The sequence below is a fragment of a genome, unplaced genomic scaffold, assembly GCF_019419815.1.
Source record: "Pyrus x bretschneideri cultivar Hongxiangsu unplaced genomic scaffold, Pyrus_bretschneideri_v1 Contig57, whole genome shotgun sequence".
Taxonomy (NCBI): Eukaryota; Viridiplantae; Streptophyta; class Magnoliopsida; order Rosales; family Rosaceae; genus Pyrus; species Pyrus x bretschneideri.
In genome coordinates, this window is record NW_025999795.1 from 92,343 (window position 1) to 113,986 (window position 21,644).

The 21,644-nt window shown below is 36.3% G+C and overlaps 1 protein-coding gene and 1 pseudogene across 1 annotated transcript; both read left to right on the forward strand.

Annotated features, from left to right (window-relative positions):
• The first annotated feature begins 10,200 nt into the window (after positions 1-10,200).
• LOC103933321 lies at positions 10,201-13,192 on the forward strand (annotated as a pseudogene).
• A 4,412-nt stretch (positions 13,193-17,604) lies between these two features.
• On the forward strand, positions 17,605-19,696 carry LOC103933320 (sorbitol dehydrogenase-like). The gene is made up of 5 exons (XM_009343011.3): positions 17,605-17,814; positions 17,941-18,008; positions 18,213-18,449; positions 18,555-19,033; positions 19,226-19,696. Exons 1-5 carry the CDS (start codon positions 17,715-17,717, stop codon positions 19,416-19,418), a joined length of 1,077 nt encoding a protein of 358 aa, XP_009341286.2. The 5' UTR covers positions 17,605-17,714; the 3' UTR covers positions 19,419-19,696.
• The last annotated feature ends 1,948 nt before the right edge of the window (positions 19,697-21,644 follow it).

Consider the following 21,644-nt stretch of genomic DNA (forward strand, 5'->3'; position numbering starts at 1 on the left):
CCTGAGGACCTGACTTGGTTTCATTTCCAGATGTAAATTCTACTTCTGGATTAAAAAGTGAACAAAGAAGCATTATTTTCCTTTCTCTAGGAGGAAATTTTGTTGGATAGTTCATTCAGTTGTAAATATATGACTAATTGCAATTTTTTTTTCTTCGGAAACTGGAAATGTATTAACCCTGGCAAGGGATGCCAAAGAGTACAACGAAAGCCAAACAACAGACAAACAACCAAAAAACAGATAGGAAGTACAAGGGGGTAGAAAACCCGACACTCGAAGCCAAGCTCAAAGTGTCCCCCCTTGCACCCCGAGCACAAAATTAAGGCGGGTAAGGTAAACCATCATTATTCAGGACATGCACTTGCGAAGATGGGTGTCGATCAACCCAAAACACATCACACATCTCCACACATCTACGCAACACCAAATGGTCAACAGCCAAATTGGCTAATCTTGGAATCCAAGACCAACGAAAGTGCAATGTTAGAATGAATCAATATTATCCTACTCATAGTCAACAATAACTCCGGCACATTCATTACATGGCCTTAGGACGATGCATATCGAGATTATACAAAAAAGTTTTTTTATTTTTTTTTTTAAGTTTATTCCAGAATAAAAAAGGGCTAACAAACCGAACTACACATTAAGACGATTGGACGGAATCTAGCCCCCAATTATCCTATATGCATTAGGAGTACAAACAGCTAAAAAGCATTAACGTAACGTAAAGGATTTGCATATAATCCCTAAATGTTTGGCTTAGAGCTTGTTTTGACGTGATAATATGGGCATGCCACTTTCTATGTTGAGTGTTATGTCACATTAAGAAAAGAAGGGACATTAAATGTGCTTATAAATAATTGTGGTATTTCTTATATTGTCAATTAGTTTTATAGTGAAATCTTAAACTTTTTTTATGGTATCAAAGCAAATTGTTTTGCATATTAAATCCAACGGCTACACGTACTCCACGTTACCCTGTTTGTGTTGTCCATGTGTTAAGCTTGAAAATTCATTACAAGTGTGGAGGGATGTTGAGAGTGTTAATCCACATAGGGAAGAAAAAAGTCATTTTTGCATGTGCTTATAAGTTTCTTTTTTTTTTTTTTTTTAACCTCAACGATACGAGGGGACTTTATTGATATTGAAAAAAAGGGTACACCTAGTCAGGGGAGAAATAAACCTAACCCCTCAAAATACAAGAAAAATTATAAAAAAAAATACATGAAAAGAAGGGGGGACATAAACCTTACCCTTCTTGAAACAAAAACAATAAAGATAAAAGAAAAAGAGGAGGGGGGACATAAAACCTAACCCCTCTAAAGCCGAACTTAAAAGTCTAAACTTGCAAAACAAAACAAGCAACATCACAAGGTTAAGAAAAAAAAAAGATAAGAAAGTGAGACAATATAAGTAATTAAATTACTTTATATATTACAATTAGTTTTATAGTAGAAACTCAACTTTTTATATGTTAAAATAAAAAAGATCACCTGTTCAAAAAAAGAAGAAAAGGTCACCTTATGAAGAAGCTCATTGGAGACGTTCTCCTTGAAAATGACTAGAGATAATAAAATCACCAATCAATAAATCCATGATAGCACTCAAGCTAAAGGTTGAGCTCAAATTGATTGGTTTCAAAGCTACCCCAGATCATATTATAAGCCCAGGGCCCAGTGTTGTTCAGAAATGTCCACTTATGTGATCTGTTTTTTTTGGGAAAGGGATCCAGATCTCTTTCTCCTAATTCACCAAATCAGGAAATTTGTATCATTGAAAGTTATAATAATTTCAACCGTTAGATCAAATTTCAATGACATGAATTCCCTGATTTGGTGGATTAGAAGGAAGAGATCCAGAGATGATCCATTTCCTGTTTTTTGGGACAATATGTTTGTTTATTTAGAGCTTCCCATCGCATTGGGACCTGGATCCTCTTTGAGGCAAACCCTCAGGATCCTGCTGAGCGAGAAACACCGGCCGTTGAATTTCGATCCAACGGCTACAAATAGGGGAGTCCCTTTTAAAGTTATAATAATTATAGCTGTTGGATCAAAATCCAACGACCCATGTTTGTCGCTCAGCAGGATCCTGAGGATTTGCCTCGGAGAGGATCCAGTTCCATCGCATCGAACCTTTTTGAAAAAGAAGTACTTCTCGGTAAAATAACTTGTTAGGAGCTTTAAAACTACAAATATATTTTGTAATTTATTATTATTGTTTAGTAATATTTATTTTTTCCCCTTAGAATATAAATGTATCATCAAATAAAACACTCTTAACTACGTAAAAACATTTTGAACTATTCTAAAAACACTTATGCATAAAGCCTATAACTTCAGGGGAAGTTTGGGTTGAGATCATAACAAACTTATTTTCTCATATTTTTTATTTGATTTGCTTGTTTATTAGTGTATACATTTGGTTATGGTGTGTTGTATTTTTGCTTAAGCCAAGTCAACTTTATCCATACTGTACTTGGATGTTTCAAGTGCACAGCACGTCGCTGGTTTTGTTGAGATTAGGTCATCAAACATGTAACATGATGACCTACCAAAACTAGATAAGATGATTACTGCAAAATCATCCACATTCCACACCCCGACCACCCAAATGAAACGAATTATAGGGTATGCAATATACCCACGAAACAATCCACATTTAACACGTACATACGATAACGTATGCTCAATAGTAAAGAGGGAAGCAATTAGCAAGCAACCAAAGAATATATTTTGCATTATGCATGTAACTGTTATTTCTTTTTCTTCTCTTTTTTTTTCTAAAAAAATTTGAAAAAAAGAATTAGGCGATATTAGCTCGTCAACAGTGCGAGACACTAACTCTCTCCTGAAGGAGAAAAGACCGTTGCACCTAAAAAGCCCCCTCACGGACCCCTTTACTAGATTTTTATTAGAAGTATGAAGAAAAAGAAAAAGTAAACCAAGCGGTCGACTAGCCAATACCCACTAAGAACAACTAACAAAAATGACATGTTCTTGAATTGTTGAACGCTTCGCTAAAGGTATACCTAAGAGATAAACAAGATACGAAAAAGACGTCTAATCGACAGCCAACAAGCGTTTCTTTGCTACGACACCCAAAGTAAAGTGTGACGTACAAAGCAGTCAAGAGGGGAAGAGTTAACTTAACTGGTAATTTTTTTTTCCATAATTATTTCTTTGATGTTTATTACTTTATTTGCAGTTGCCTCTTTTGAATAACTGTGCTTGAAAGTCTCTTATCTATTCTGTGGCGAGCGGCTTGATCTAGCTGGTAGTTTCCAAAGGTATAACTGCTTTGTAGTAAAGATGGTCAACTCTACCATCTAAATGTTGAGGTTTCCATCCATATAACCCAACTAATTTAACGCATTCATGAATAGTATCCATCGTTTTAATCTCTAATTACATAATTAAAAGAGATTCTATAGAAAGAAAATGAAAGAAACATTTTTGCGAAGTGAAATAATCCTGCAATCTGTTCGACGAACATGTCAATTCACAGTTAAGGTTGATCGGATCTATGGCATGCATGTTGAAGCCTATCTGACATCTAATGAAGTTAAATATCTTTTTAGATAGAAAAGTGCCAGTATTGCTTGTATCTAGACATGGTATACCAAAATAAAAAAATTTGGTTACCAATGTAGAGTTGCATTAACATGTGGCACAATAAGGAGCCGGCCGATATGAGCTAGGGAGTGTGTTGAAGCATGTTTCACATCGAAAACCTTATGAAATAAAATCCTCTTATAGCGAATGGTTCTATTAGTAATTAAGACCTTATTATCCGTCAAAAGAAACATTATTGATTTGGATTAGTAATGAAGGGTGTATCTTAAATTTTGTCCATGCAAACCAAAATACAGTTATGGCTCTATTTCAAAATCCAAAAACATACTGCAATGTAATTATAAACACGTAAAAATATTTTGTTATTTTTAAAAAGTACGCACCTAGTCAGGTAGAGAAAAAAGCTTATGGTTGCTATTGAGAGTGTTAATTCTTCAAGAAAAAAAAAAAAATCTTATATGTGCTTATAAGTAAGTTGATATTAGAACTTTGCTCTCGTCTTACCCAACTGCATGCCATATTTTTTTCGGCGTTACCTTACTCACCAAACAATTTTAAAATCTTTTAATTGTTTAAATTATTATTTTCTTATTCATAAAATTTGTTTTTTCTTCAGCGCAAGTACTCAAGGACCTGTCGTCCCAATCAGAAATAGCCAAAGACACAGAAACTAACAGGAAGAAAACAAAAGGTCGTCAATTGATGCATATTAATAATTAAAATTAATCCAATTTTTTGAACAAAAAAAATTAATCCAATTTTATGACATAAGATTTCTTTATTAATGCAAAGAACAAAAGTAATAAATGTAAACAGTTTCAATTTCCTTGATATTTTTTCTTATACAGGATACATATTACACGGGCTATCTGGGCTCATAGGAAACCTGTGAGAGTAAAAATCTCAGAGCCTCTAACACTTAGCCGTAAATGAAAACAAAAAATAAAAAACAAAGAAGAGTATTGGGTGCTTGTTTATCTGAATTTTAAGAAGAAATTGAAAAATCTGACAGAAAATTTAAACCATCCTAAGAAATGATATCTATGATTTTCTATATGTGTTACAACTTACAAGCTGCTACTATGCTACCTGATGATCAAATTGAAAGCTTTGATTTAAATTGATGATATATCTATGCAGCTGATCGTTTGGTAGGAGTGATCTTGATGACTAGTCCAGGGAAAACATCATCCGGGTCATGGATATGAGGGTTCCGCTCCACGATATACGGGTCGTCGCACTTGTCACTGATGGTGTGGAGGGTTTCACCTTCTCCGACGACATAAATTTCATCACACGGCCGGTTGATCATGAAGTAATTGAAGTGTTTCCCTCGAACCGAGTTGTTGTTGTCCGGCGTAGAGTTGTTCTCTCTGATGGAAGCAAACAAGATCAAGGCTAATAGGGCTGTAGCGCAGTACCATGAGGCTGCGTCTGCCGCTTCTTCTGGTGCCATATAAATTAGGGTTTAGATAGAAATGAAAAAGATGAGATATGAGGTGATGTGTTTTTTATGGAGCAGAAAGAGGTCTGAGTATTTGTATTTATAGATATATGGCGGAGATATGTGTGTGTTTATATGCGAGGAAGAAAGACAGGTTTTTGGTTGGTTGTTTGCGTTGGGAGGATGTCGGGTTCAGCTTGGACTTGGATACAGTCATCACCTTCCTTGGCTACTACTGATTGAATTAATGAAAACGACATGATTGGTTTCTGAGGTTTTATTCATTTGGATTCTAATTTTTTAACTTTTTTTTTTTTAATTTGAGAAAGAACCTTCCATTTGGTTAGGGCAATTAGAATAGATTTTTAGAGGGGCTGCAACTAAGGCGGTGAACAAGAAATATATATATATATATATATATATATATATATATATATGGGGTGAGTCATGAGTGTGGATGCTAGATAACGGATTTGGATCCTCTTCGGATCCCTTCCCTGGGGATCCCGGGGATCAAGACAAAATGACCGTTTATTAAAAATCGTGCGGCCATAATTAAATGTTTTTTTACACAAAACGAGATTGTTTTACTTTTAAAAATATAAAAAGCATTTAATTGTGGCCGCACGATCTTTGATGAACGGTCCTTGTGCCTTGATCCTGGGATCCCTAGGAAGGGGATCCGGAGAGGATCCAAATCCCTAGATACGATGCTGCAAATATAAGGTGCTAAGATTTTAAAGAGAGGGATCAACAGTTCACAATTAAATATACTGATATTTTCTCTTAATTTTATCTTATTTAATTGTCAATTGTCTAATTAGAATCTTATATTATTCAATAGAAGTAGTTGTGAAATAATATTTCTATATACAAAGGGAAAATTTTATACATAAAGCCTAGCTAATTAAAAAAATCGTATTATGGGAGTTTTTGTAATTGAAATTTTTAATTTAATAATTTAAAGAATTTAAAGAAAGGTTGTGGCGGAAAATGTGGGGTGGCAAATAGTGTGGAAGAAAAAGGCAAATGGCGTGAGGAAACGGAGCCCTTTCCCACCCACCACCTAGAAAAAACCCGTAACTATCAAGTCATTAAGCAACTAACCTAAAAAGAAAGCTTCAAATTTAATGCTTTACAATGACTAGAGAGTAGGGAGCCTTTGACATTTTTGCACCAAATGGGTCTTTGAGACTTTTGGACTTGGCCTCCTTGCGTGTTCCAAATTCTTGGCGTATTGGACCAGCTGACAAAGTCGCCTCCTCAAAGAAAAAACTTGTGAAACGATGTCTTGATTATGTCATTTATATGACATTTTTCATAAAAACATAAGATTTTGTATATTTTGTTTCTTTCAAGATTAATATCATGTAATCTTCACTTGATTCTAGAGCTGCCCTATTCAAATAGCATTGTCGAACATATTCTCCTCTCCTCCATGATATAATTAGGAATGAGCAACACAAGAGCCAAACTATAGCATCTTTCTTTTTCTTTCGTTCTATTAGGGGGTGTGAACCGGTGAACCAATTTAAAACCATCATTCCCGATTTCCCGAACCCCCAACTAAACCTAGAGAGGAAAGGTTTGACATTTTGGAGGGTTAGTTTTAGGGTGGATCATCAATCAATGTGAGGAAAGTCGGGAGTTTTTCATGGGATCATAATATGCATGCATACATGCATTTAATCGATCGGCTGAGAGTCCTTCAGGTCGGTAGAGAATTGAGATGTGTGACCAATGGAGATGGATAGCTATTAGCTACTGGCTGTTAATTTTTGGATCCAAATTCAAAGCCCTAGCTTTGCATCAAAAGTTTACGTTCACAGTTAGAAAATGGGTACGATTAATTATGTAAGTTTGGCGATTAATTATGTAAACCCAGGAAAGCTAGCGGCTGTTAGTGTAAATATTCAGCCACAAAATTTATGAATGGTTTATTTGTTTGGTAAAGTGATGATCCCCATTCTATTTGAATTTGAGATTTAACTACAATATTTACATGTATTGAATACAATCATCATCTCAACTGTAAGATGATAATTATATAAAATACAAATATTCATTTAAATATTTATGACCGGTAGACAGTAATTGTACTAAAACATGTAAGTATTATAGTCAATTCAGCCAAATCGACTAGCAAATTCAATAGTTGGTAAAATATTAATTTGATTTTTACGTTTTTCCTCTTCTCTCAACTCAATTGACAGGATCAAGATTAATACTGAAGGCTAGTGAGCTATTGAGGCCCTTAGTCCTACCAAACTTCAGCAACATAGCAGTTCAATACAAAAACAGCTAACTTAAAGAAAAAAATAATGATTTCCCCGCTCATTTTCTTTCTCATGACTTTTGTGTGCATAAGTAAAAGAAGAGTGAGAAAACCATTGCATATTTTCATTGAATCAATAGACAATTACATCAACGGTACATTCTCAATTTAGGTATGAAATTCAAACAATGAAGAGGAAAACGAGCTAAAAAATGGGCAGTATGTATTCAGGACCATTCCAAGCTTTCGATTACTTAAATAGCGACTCTAAAGTCTAAATCAACAAAACTCTCATGTAAGGGAAACGTCTATTATACGGAACCTTACTTTTGTTTTGCAAAGAGACTGTTTTTATGATTTGAACCTGTAACCTTATGGTCCCAAATGAAAACATTGTTGCTATTTAATTAGAAGTGAGTTCAAGTGTGATTTCTTTAGTAAAATTACAGAGTATCAAGTATCAACAAGTTGCATTTGGACATAGCTAACTTTTGAGGGCATGTATGTAAGGCAGAAGTCTCCTGCAGAGAAAACAGGGTAGCTTATCCTCCCACGCAACAAGGATAAATAACTTTGTATATTCATGGTGGCCGTCCAAATGGCAATCAACCAACTCATTGGACGATTCTCTAGAAATTGGTACGTCAAGAGTCCTATGCAGGGGCAAGTCAGACTAAAAATTTCCACCTCGATCTCAATAAACAAGCTGAATTATATAACCACCAAATATTAGTTTTGTTTTATCCATAAAAAAAGGATATGTTAATTTCTATTGTGCACATAAAAATCATAAGATCATTCAGACAGTATATATCATTAGCCAAAACAGATTAGTACATTTGGAACACAAAATTAAAGTTTTTTAGCACGACGATAACAATTTCATTACAATATTATATTGATATAAATATTAAATAAGATGTTGTGAATAACAGTTATGATGTTCGCAAACTTCATCAAAACATAAAAGGCAAACTTGATCAAATTAATTGTCATCGTAGTAGATTTAGGGCGATGAGAAATGCTAAGGAGGTTTTCTCAAAGTGAGGCTTTTCATAGATTATTTGCCTCCTTATGTTTTTAACACAATTCATGTGCCAACATTATAAAAATGTAACAAAAATATGAGCTGGCAGAGAGTCCATGACGACTCCTACTTTGAGAGTCTTCTTAACATTTCTCTTAGGGCGATACATACCCTTATTTGGATTTGGTGCCTTTCCCTAAAGATAAATGTTTTTGGCACAATGTATCTCTCTATGAACTCTCTGCCACCTTACAGTTTAACGTTAATTATCGTGCCAATATTATAAAACATCGTGCAACAAACATGAGGTAATGAAAAGTCCATAGAGAGTCTGACTTTAAGAGAATCCTTTTAGCAGTTCTCTTCCCTAATCTGGTGTCACCATCCACAATTATTCAGTAAATATATCTTAGACATGACATGGTTATCCAATTGCAATCAAGTAAGTGATGGGAAGCAATATAAACACATTTTTATCAAAATCATATTTTTACACTAAAAAATCAATCATGGTACTATTTATTTTACTCTTTATATTATTCTTATTATTAGAACTCAAAGTTTTCAAATCATTTTCATTAATTTTCCTTTGTATCAATTGATGGCCATAGTCCTAATGTCAATTATCCTCCAAACATATTTCAACCACATTTCAGCACTAAAACAATATTGTGAAGTGACATCTCGGTATTAATCATTTCTATCTTCCACGACAGTATGACACAAATTTCCAATTGGTGTTTAATTGCCATCGTTGTGGCTACCTAAATGGGTGACTGCTAGATTATATTTGTCACATCACAAGCCGCAGTGTCATGAACAAACCAGCGGCCTTAAAAACTTGAGAAATGATGAGCACATTTTTTCAAAAGAGAAACGTTTTGTCAACTTATGTATTTGACATCATATTTTGTAACGTTGACATATAAATTGATGTTAAATTGAAGAATAGTAGAAAATCTATGATAAATCTCATTTCGAGAAAGTCTTCTTAATATTCCTCTAAAAACTTTGGTCCATTATATATAATGTGGTTTATGGAAGATGATAAAAGATGGAAGTAAGAAATTTTGTGTTCTGCACGATGTTTATAATTTTGAGGAGATCGTAATGTATAAGTTTCTTTAACAAATAATTCATTTTCCAGTTTGACAAAGTTCATAATGGTAGTTCATCATTCCGAAACCGGGGAAGACATAGTGGCATTTCAGTCTCTTTGTGACCATCATCGTGTGATTCACTAACATCAAAAATCAAACCCATAACGTGCTATATGAAATACGAGCCTAAAATTTGTCAACCACTAGTCACCCCATGGTGGTCCATTTATTTCTTCGTTCAACAAAGTGGACTGGTATTGTGTATATGTCGCTATATCTAGTCTAAGTCGCATAGAAAGCGGCACCAACATAGCACTCTTATCAGTATTCAATAGACATGTATTATGATACTTTCTGTTTCGTTTTTTTTTTTTATTGAAGCAATATATATTGTTGATAATGTATCGATAACATGTACATACAGTTTTTACGTTACAATGATGTAAAGGGCATCTGGTGGTGTTGATCCTCCTCCCCTGTTTATTGTTGTGGTTTCCTTTGTAGCTTGCTCTCGGTGAGCTTCTGGTGCGTTTTGGCTTCGGCCCTGGTTTTATTGGATGCCAGTTCTTCAAAAAAAAAAAATGATGTAAAGGGCATATCGACTTTGTGTTTCATAACTCAGATATTTCGGTCCTATCAAGTTGGTGGCAGCAAAGAGGTCCATGGCATGTAAACACTAGCCCATGGTTTATACTAGGGGATCTTGCTGGACCAAGTTTGGACCCAAATATGTTAATTAATTGTTAATCGTTCAATATATTAAGCCCAAGCTTAAACAAGATGGAAACACCACTGGCGGCAAAGTCGATGAACACCTTCGACTTTTGCATCTAATCCGATTCAAATTTGACCAAAACCAACGCCGAACCTCATGAAACTCGCGGCATCCATTACGCGCCACTTCACCACCTCTACGGCGGTTCAAAAATCAGAGCGAGTGGCCACCGGACCAATCACCTTGAGCTCAATCAAAGAGCTTCACGCACCTTATCAGAACCCACCTCCACAAAGACCCGTCATCTTCCATCTCCGAGGTTATCAGAATTTACGCGTCATCTCCGCCGTATTTAAACAAAGCCCATTTAGTGTTCGATCAAATTGAGCGACCCACATTCTTGGTCTGGAATTATATGATCCGTGGATTGTCACAGAGTGAGAAACCAGGTGAAGCAATTAACCTGTATAATCGTATGTACCTTCAAGGATTGGCCGGGAATCATGTGACTTTTATATTCATTTTCAAGGCTTGTGCTCGAGCTTCTGATATTGGAAATGGGAAGAGGGACCATGGCCATGCGTTCAAACTTGGGTTCGAGTCGTATCTTTTTGTATCCAATGCATTAATTCACATGTATGCGTATTATGGTGGTTTGGGTTTTGCGCAGAAACTGTTTGATGGAATGTGTGAGAGAGATTTAGTCTCTTGGAATTCTTTGATATGTGGATATAGTCAGTGCAATAGGTTTGAGGTTTTGGGTCTATTTGAGGCAATGCAGGCAGCGAATTTGAGGGCTGATGCGGTGACGATGGTGAAAGTTATTTGGGCATGTAATTACTTTGGGTGAATGGAAATTTGCTGATTCTGTGGTTAACTATATTGAAGAAAATCATGTTAGGATTAATGTTTACTTGGGAAACACTACGATAGATATGTATGGAAGGCGTGATTTGGCGAATTTGGCTTCGGAAGTATTTGATCGGATGGGTGAAAGAAATATAGTTTCTTGGAATGCCATGATCACAGGATATGCGAAAGTGGGAAACTTGGTTGACACAAGAAAGCTTTTCAATGAGATGCCGAAGAGGAATGTGGTGTCTTGGACTTCCATGATCACTTGTTACTCTCAAGCTAACCAACATTCTGAGGCGGTGAGTCTTTTTCAAGAAATGATGGCAGCTAATGTGAGACCGGATGAAATAGCCGTGGCTAGTGTGCTTTCTGCTTGTGGCCATGTCGGTTCACTTGATGTGGGAGACGCTGTCCACCACTACATAAAAACGCATGGTGTGAAAGTAGATGTTTATGTCGGAAACGCTTTGATAGATATGTATTGCAAATGTGGGGTGGTTGAGAAGGCAATGGAGGTGTTCCAATGGATGGAAAAGAAAGACTCTGTCTGATGGACTTCGGTAATTTCAGGCCTTGCTGTCAACGGTTTTGCAGATTCTGCACTCGATTGTTTCTCGCAGATGTTGAGAGAAGGTGTTCAACCAACTCATGGAACGTTTGTAGGGATTTTGTTAGCTTGTGCTCATGTGGGATTGGTAGAGAAAGGATTGGAATATTTTGAAAGCGTGGAAAAGATTCATGGACTGATGCCAGAATTGAAACACCATGGATGTGTTGTGGATCTTTTGAGTCGCTCTGGCAAACTAGACAAATCATATGAGTTTGTACAAACTATGCCGATGGTACCAGGTGTTGTCGTATGGAGGATATTGCTGAGTGCATCCAAGATTCACGGGAATGTGGCCCTAGCTGAGATTGTCACAGCCAAGCTTGTAGAACTGGATCCTTCCAACAGCGGGAATTACATTCTCTCATCGAGTACTTACATAGGTTCAGATAGATGGGACGATGCTATGAAAATGAGAGAATTGATGGGTGAGAGAAAAGTGCAGAAGTCATTTGGTCGTAGTTCCATCAATATAGATGGCATATTTTCGAACACCCCTCAAGAGTCGGGACCGATCACTTGAATGCATATGATTATTAGCATTATCAATTATGTGCTCAGCATCGGATTGACACGGTTGGTCTTGGAACAGAAGAGAGGCAAGAAACCATTGTGTACCATTTACACCTTCATCAGATCTCGGCTCCACAGAATAGTAGCAGCTATGCGGAAACGACAGCATGACTGACAGCTTATGTCGTGCGAAGGACATAATAATAGATGCGTAGTCATATGCGAACACCCTTCACCTGTGGTATTCATTAGTGGGTGTTTGCTTACGTCCATACATTCATATTATAACACGTAGATTGGTAATATTGTGTGTTGACAAAATAAAAAACGTTGCCAGATAAGTTAGCCTTAATTACAATCAATCTAGAGATTTTCAAGGCATACGGCTTGTCGTATGTGCTCATATTGTTCCATATGGTTGTAAATATCAAGGCTCTAAAAAACGCTAGACGCTAGTCGGGCAGTGGACTGGCGCCTAGCACCTAGGCTGCTAGGTGGTGTCTAGACGGCTTAGGCTGATTTAGGTAAATTTCTTGTATATCTTGTAAATAAGTGTATACTAATACTTACCAAAAATTATATTTATATGAAATCCCTAAATAAGATAGTAAAATAATAATAAAATGCGTATCTAACAAGTCCAAAAATCCATAGCACTTGATGTTATGAACTGATAGCCTGACAATCAATGTTTTTTTTAATGATAAAGAAATAATAGCACTTGATGTTATGGATGGACTGACAACCTTTTTTCTTTAAGAAAAGTCAAGACTAGCTGTCCACACTTGAATGGACCAAAAAAAAAAAAAATAATAATAATAAAAAAAATTAAATAGCTTAGAAGTTATCACGTGGGTTTGGAAGGAAGAGAGAAACTAATTTTCTCTCATCTTCTTCCTCTTCGCGAACACATACCAGAAGCATGAAGTCCAAAAAAACCAGAAACATTCATCCTTTCTCAAGTTCGAACACAGAAAAAATTGAAATTCCCAGACCGCCTAGGCCACCCAAGGGCCACTCAGGCCGCCTCGGCGCTCGCCTAATCCCTGTCCCGATTTTGCATCAATCCCGGCGGTTGGCCACCACCTAGCGCCCAGGCCGATTTTTAGAAAACTGGTAAATATTATAAAGAGAAATTAATTTGTCAATTTAAAAGCTTGCTATGTTAGATGACAGGCCTTTAACACTATTATAAAAATCCTCTCCTAGGGCCGCCTAGGCTCCTACTAGGCGCTAAAGGGTTGACCATCGTCTCGATTAATTTATAGGCTTTTGAAAATTAAGAAATGACGCATAGACTGACCTAAGCGTCCGCCTAGGTTGAGACTCTCACTTAAATTTCATTTTGTATTTTATTTTTTCAATAAATTGTAAGACATTTGTTATACATGGATGAACACTCATTAGATGCTTGTTCCCATGTTTTCAATATTTTTTTTTTATTAACTCCCATATTTTCAATATGTTCTATAATCTATATGTCATTCCACATTGCAATTTAAGTATCCTGTAAAACTTAATCACTTGTAATATTCACTTCAAATGCATACCCCAACAATCGTGGGATGCATGTATTTATATGAGTTTCATGATTACAGATTGGGTTTGAAAACCCTAGATACAAGGAAAGGATTACAACCAGAAAAGTAAGGAAACAGATTACAACCATACATTCAAAAATACAACAGACGAACAAATCCTAAACAGCCCTAGAAACAAGGAACAGCTGGAACGATAAGAGTTTGAACGAAGTCAAACTCCACAAGTTTCGGCAATAAGCTTAGCATGCTGATCTTGTCTAACATATCCTAGTACAATTATGTACCTTTTTAAGTATAAGAAGATATTTATTTTCATGTTATATAATAAACTAATTATAATTATAAAAAATCACCTACGTCCCACCTAAATGCCTAGGCGCTAAATCATTTTCTGCCGCCTGACTAGCGTCTTTGAGAACCTTAGCCTTTATCAATGAAGTTGCATGTGAATCTTTCTTCACCCTTATACCTTTTGTTCTTTTCTTTTTATAAGTCCATGTCCATTTCATATCACAAAACTACAAGAACCATAATTTATTAATGATCCAGAAACTTAGCGTACTTCCTATCGTATCATAAATTGTCGTATACCTTTTCTTAGACAACTATGATAAACCAACAAGAACAATAAGCTATCAAAAATTGAGCCAAACAATGTATATCAAGGTAACATATATTCTACAAGACATACACAACATAACAATGAACAAACCTCGCATAAGGTGTTGAAAATAAGCCAACTACATATGTCACGCCGATGCACTACGTCTACCAACTAATTATTAAACTATATAGTACGAATCATTAAAAACATTTGACTAATTAAGAAAGGGCAATAAAACGGGCATTATCTCATAAGCATGCATTCTTGTTTCCACTCACAGTAGGGCATTTGAAATATTATTATTTAGGGTTTGGCATCATGAGAAACAGTTGGTGCCGACTCGTATCTGACTAGACACTGGCGTGGCATACATTATCCCTCATTATTGTTATTTCTGGAATCCAATTATTGACCGTACTATGACAGTTTTGCAGATTTAAATCTCCCAATCTTCGGGGACCATCGTGTGGGTGGGATTCGACGGTCTCAGAATATCATCCCACATATTATTCACGTGAATATTAGTCAGTGCGAGGTGTGCCACGAAACCTAGGCTGGCAATTGAAGGACTTATGTGGTGATTGTGAAGAATGATTTGTATGAAACGAGAATGTAAAACTAGTTGTATCTTAAATCATGCATGCAACGCCATATAGATGACATGCAACGCCATGTAGGATACTCAAATCACAAAGCGTATTATTTTTTTGGGATGTTATGTGAAAATTTTAAAATAAATGATTTATAGGATGCTACGATGACATTTCTAAAGAGAAGGAATTATAGAAAACAGAAATATAGAGGCCATTCTCGTGTTGAGTTTGTTGAACAAACGATATTGTCTACACTAAGAGAGAGGAGATGGACTTAGCCTCACAATGGGCTAATAATAATGTGGTTTAAATTTGCTTTTGTCGAGAATCGAACCTAAGACCTCTCACTTACAAGTGAAGAAGAATACCATCAGACCGTAGTACTAAGTGGCTCTCGTGTTGAGTTTGTGACACTATTGAATCGCTCGCATTTCAGACATTCTAGCTGGCTAGGGTTTCTACCGTACCTAAGCAACTCCCCCTTATAAACCTGGCAGCAGAGAGAAAACATCGATCGATCTATTGGATATAATGAAAAAGTTCATTTTCTTGTTTGTAATTAAAGAGTTGATATTGGATAATTTGGTGATACTATCACTAGTTAATGAAAAATCAGGATTATTAGGATAATTAGGTCAAATTAGGTGAAATATTCAAATTTGGGGTCAAACAAAAATGAGGTATTTGATTTGTATCCTTTTTTAATTAGAAGAAACGATAACGGTATTATTCATAATGTTAAGAAAGCATACAATCTTTAAGAAAGACATCATAGTGTAATTCTGGGATTAATTGGTGAATCGGCATGTTTTTTCTCATTGGATAGTTTTTGGATAACCATTATATTTAATCAATAAAATTCTCCTTTTTTGTTCCAAAAATTAATAAGAGGACTATATTCCGATTGTCCTAAATGATCTCACATAACAAATCATCCCATATTTGAGGTAATTACTTCAAATATGTTTCTTGTTTTGGTTGCATCATCCAAATCATCTTTCAAAGCTATTAGATTAATAATCAAATTAAGTTCGATGTGGGAACAACATGCAGGACAATACGGACGGGAGCTTACGTGAATCTGACTCTGCATTTCGTGGAATACACTCACCAGAGTTCTGAATATCCGTTGAGGAAAATCATGCATGCATATTGTGCTTGCCTTAATTCAGTTACTTCCAAAAAGGCACAATTTTATCGTCGTATTTGTGTAATCTGGAAAAATTAGTTAAGCTTATTTTTAGCTACACCATTTGGCACATGATTTAATCTCATTTTGTTCTATGTAACTCAAAAGTCATCACTTTACTATCTAAAGCTCAAAATTCGCTTCACTTTGCCCTCTGAAACTTGATTTTGATGTCAGTTTGCCCCTTGAAACTTGAAATCGTCTCTATGAAACTCAAAATTCACTCCACATTGCCTTAGATCTGTTAGTTTCTTATATGGGTTGGATTTGGGTGAGCTTGGCTAATCAATTATTTTATTTTATTTTCCTCATCTCTTCAATTTCTTTTAAATTTAATATTCTCTAATTGTTGAATGGTGGTACGTAATGGAGATTTATAATCAAATTTATTGCACATGTGACATAATCTTATTGGGTGTTGGATCTCATGTATGTTTTAGGAGGCAACCCATAAGTTTTAGGGAGAAGAGAGAGTCTACAAGTCAAAGTGGAACGAATTTTGAGTTTCAATGAGTAAAGTAGTAACTTTTAAGTTACACGGGGCAAAGTGAGATTAAAATGGAATTCCAGGGAGCAAAACTAAAAATAAGCCAATTAGTTACTACTTAGTGGTATTTGTGGGAAATTTTTCTGTGTAACTGTAACATAATTTTGTGTAGCAATAGTTACATTGGTATTGTGTATGAATAATATTATGTGACTGTAATACACGAAATTTCTTGTATTTGAGGCATAGGAAAGGAAACTATGATCCCAAATTTCGTTGCCCATAAATGAGGAATATATGAAAACTGTGATGTAATAGTCTAACAATGGTGATCACATTTTGCCAAACTATAATATCCGTGGGGTTCTAGCTTTTAATTTACGGGATTGTTAGCAACTTTTGTACTAACCTTTGTAATTGGATTATTTCACTGTACCTGTCATTTTCTTATGGAAAAACAAAATGTTAATGCGTTTGAGTCTTTGACAAGGAATTAATGATGAAAAATAAAAAATATAATCTCAAATACATTAAAGGTCTTTGTTTTTGTGTAAAAAAAAAAAAATACACATGTTATGTGAAAATTGAAAAGATTCAAATACAAAAGTTGCTAGCATTTCTCTTCAATTTACATCTTATATTGAGACAACTTTCAAAGTCACAAATGTAACGGCATCTCAAGTTTATATCGTGTTATTATGTCGTTTGTAGTATCAACATAAGGGTTCAAAATTCATGTCCGGGAGAAACTAAGGTCCAAAATCCCAATACGGATGAAAATTCCCCAAGAAATAGACGGATATAACCAAAAAGTGTGATTGTAACGGATTTGCTTTTATTTATGGCAAATTTGTACATTCGATGAGGACGAATCACCTACGTATAAATCCAAAGTAGATAATACTTTGATTTTGGATTATTCTCGATAGTGGATATAAATATATGCATAATTAGAATATACCGTAAATGTATTTATTAGGTGCTCTATAATTTCTATATTGCAACTTGACACGAAATCTTATTTTGTAATTCCATAGGCTCGCTTGCTTTCAACCCTAGTATAAATATTACACCAAGAACCGCTCTGTTCCCACGCAAAAAAGAAACCTACACCGTGTCTGCCTTCTTTTATTTTGGGTGCAATCTTACTCTGTATATTTCAATCACACAAAAAAGCAAGCAAAAAATGGGTAAGGGAGGCAAAGCTGCTGAGCCAGAAAACATGGGTGCTTGGCTTCTTGGTGTTAACAACATCAAGATCCAACCTTTCAAGCTTCCCAGTGTTGGTATGCACCTTCCCTAAATCTTTTAGTTTTGTCGTAGTTTTCTTTCAGTTTTTAGTTTTCAGTCGAGATATTTATGATCACAACGACTTACATCTCGCACCATTTTCTTGGGATTTCTTAATTTAGGGGCCCATGATGTTCGAGTTCGGATCAAGGCTGTCGGCATTTGTGGAAGTGATGTTCACTACCTCAAGGTTCATCTCCCTTCCATGTCCTTTCCCCTGTTTTTAATATCTAGGGATTTTTAAAATTTTATTTTTGTTGGTTTTAGATGGCATTGTTCATTCCTGAAATAAGAATGAAACCAAAGTTGGAACGTTGATAATTTTCTCTGTTATATCCAACAGATCGGTACCTAATCACTGTGTTTTTTTTTTTTTTTTTGGTTTTTTTTTCAGACCATGAAGTGTGCAGATTTTGAAGTTAAAGAGCCAATGGTAATTGGCCATGAGTGTGCTGGGATCGTTGAGGAAATCGGGACCGAGGTGATGCATCTCGCTCTGGGCGATCGTGTGGCAGTAGAACCTGGAATCAGCTGCGCACGGTGCCAGCAGTGCAAAGGTGGAAGGTACAATCTTTGCCCGGACATGAAGTTTTTCGCCACCCCTCCGGTTCATGGTTCCTTGGCAAATCAGGTAAAAATATACACAATAATAAAATTTTATAGGCTTTGCGCCAGATTGATATTGTATTATCACATGCATTAATTAGGCTTGTGTAATAACCGTTTCGTTTAACAGATTGTGCATCCTGCGGATCTGTGCTTTAAGCTCCCGGAGAATGTGAGTTTGGAGGAAGGGGCAATGTGTGAGCCCTTGAGTGTTGGGGTTCATGCTTGCCGGAGAGCCAATGTGGGACCGGAATCAACTGTCCTGATCATCGGAGCCGGCCCCATCGGTCTGGTTTCGGTGCTGGCTGCCCGTGCATTTGGGTCACCAAGAATTGTCATTGTGGATATGGATGACCAGCGTCTAGCCATGGCGAAGTCTCTCGGTGTTAATGACACTGTCAAAGTTTCGACAAAAATGGAGGATTTGGATGATGAAATTGCCCAGATTAAGACAGCAATGAAATCCAACGTGGATGTGAGCTTCGATTGTGTCGGTTTTAACAAAACCATGTCAACAGCTCTTGGTGCCACCCGTCCCGGCGGCATAGTTTGCCTTGTCGGAATGGGACACGGCACGATGACAGTCCCACTTACTCCAGCTGCTGCCAGGTACAAAGCGATTCCATTTCCTGTCCTTTTTTTTTAGCTTTCTCGATAAAATCGAATCGACCCCTCTCTTGTCCTACATCAATAACTTAAGTTTTTAGGCATTGTGGTTCAAAAGTGTAACTGCATGAGCTTATTACATAATTAGGGGTTTCTCGCCTTATCTGATATTAGAGTTTTGTCTTTTGAACACAGGGAGGTTGATGTTGTTGGAATTTTCCGGTACAAGAACACATGGCCGCTTTGCCTCGAGTTTTTGAGAAGTGGGAAGATCGACGTGAAGCCGCTCATTACGCACCGGTTCGGGTTTAACCAAAAGGAGGTGGAAGAAGCATTTGAAACCAGTGCCCGTGGGGGAAATGCCATTAAAGTCATGTTTATTTTGTGAAAGATGAGTCACGAGTTGGTGAATTTCGGACCCCTGAGAGGACAAGTTGTGATGGCTTGGAATATCGGAAGTTCATAAATCTCTGATGAGAAATGGAGATGCAAAACTTGTTGATGTACAGAGACCATATACCTTCATAAAACCTCAGCTCCATTAGTGTTTTCTTATTAATTTTTTTTTTTTTGTGATTTTACTTTTTACATGAGTCCTTCAATACCTATGAACTATATATGTAAGATGATGCCTAAAGGTTCTTAACTACGAGGCTATTTTTTTTTTTTTTTTTTGACACAAATGGTTTTATTTAACACAAGGCTCATGGTTGTGGTGTAGGGCTTCTCCCATTTCTTTGAACCCTATATGTTCTACAAAAATAGCCACATACTCATGGCCACATTGTTGTTAACATATAAATATCATTTAACTCGTCAAGGAATATGAGGAATTCAAAACTTTGGACTTACTTTCAACTTTAGGAAGAAGAGAACCATCAAGCTAAGAGTTTGTCGGTGCCTCGCATTTTAGTTGATGATAAACCTCATTCGTAAATGGAGGATTATGGGGTAACCAAATGTGACTTATGTACGAGTTAGGTTAACCAAAATGCAATCTATATTAGCATTCAAATACACTTGGCCACATTGATTTTAATTGATAAATATAAACGAACTTGTCCATTTAAAATTGTAGTATTTTTATCAACAAAAAAGGACGAGTTCAAGTTCTAGACCTCTTCTAATATTACGAATAAAAGTATCACTAGACTAAGAGTTCGATGGTACTTCGTGTTTTATTTTTTCGGTCAAGTGGCTTCATACATAGATGCATCGTGAGGAGGATTACGAGAGATACTTATAACGCGAGGAGGATTATGAGAGGTACCAATAACGTGACCTATGCACAAGTTAGGTAAAGAAAAGGTAGTATATGATGTAGAAAGAAAAAAAATTGAAGGGGACCCTTAAATAATATCTCCCAGCTAGGATGTGTTGCAGATCCAGGAGGATCCTTGCCGGATCTTGTGAGGATCCTCTAATCACATCCGTTCATTGTATATCATATGGTCAGAAATCATTGTAAATTTTTTTATTTAATTTGAATATAAACAGTACCTGACAAAAACTGACCGCATAATGTACAATAAACGGATGTGATTGGAGGATCCCTGAAATTCTCACAAAGAGAATCCGGCGAGAATGCTCTCTCGTTGCAGACATGCTCAAACTTCTAACTTCCAACTTCCAACTTCAACTTCCAAGCAAGAAAAGTGACAAACCATGTAAATATTATAATGCGGGACTTTCCCCAGTTGTTGTAGATCATAAAATTGACTACTCACCATCCTCCATCTTCAAAACATGGTGTGGACATGACATCTAAGTTTTTCCCAAGCCTGAGGTAGGGACCCAAATATTTTTAGCAAATGTGGTCACATGTCTTTTCAAGCATTGTAAGTGTTTTTTTAATTTTTCGGTTAGTAAAAATATACTTGGTCTCTTGCATTGGTAGAACTGTATAGCTATCATCAATGCATTTCTTGGTCAGATGACACTCGATATTCATCAAGCTGCAAAACAGAACCATTTCATCTGTAAGCTTCCAAATGACATGGATTAGCTGTGTACTTTGAAGCAACGCCACTTTGGGAACAATTGAAGAAAATTTCATCATCACAACTCCGTTTCTTAATTCATACACATCCATTCACATGTATATTTTGTTTGAGCAGGTCATTGCAAGGGATTCCAAGCATTTTATCAGTCATCCCAGCTATCCCATGTAATCTCAGAAATTCAAGAGATCATGTGCAATGCAACCCTCAACCCTGCGAAATTAATGGCTACTACCCAACGCAGAGTGACACGTACACACCATGTCATATATGTGTGTGACCGAACACGATAGGAAAACAGCATCAATAGTCATTGACACAAGATGAGGTGAAGATGAGGTGAATAAAGCATTTAGCCACCGATACATGTGTTCGTGCATGGTGCATGTTACTTAGATAATGCTTCAAAATCTCCGACTGTTGAAGAGAACCTCGATACTAGCTCTTTACGAGTTCATGATGCTTCTCTTCAATGGTTTGTGCAAACTCAAGATTTATCTACTCCAAATGCCGGAGCAACGAAGGGGCAGCTAGCCTGTAAGGCGATTCCCGGCATAATGTATATTGATCTCTCAACAATCCAAAAGCAGCCAGAGGGAAGGGTAGGAGGTAGA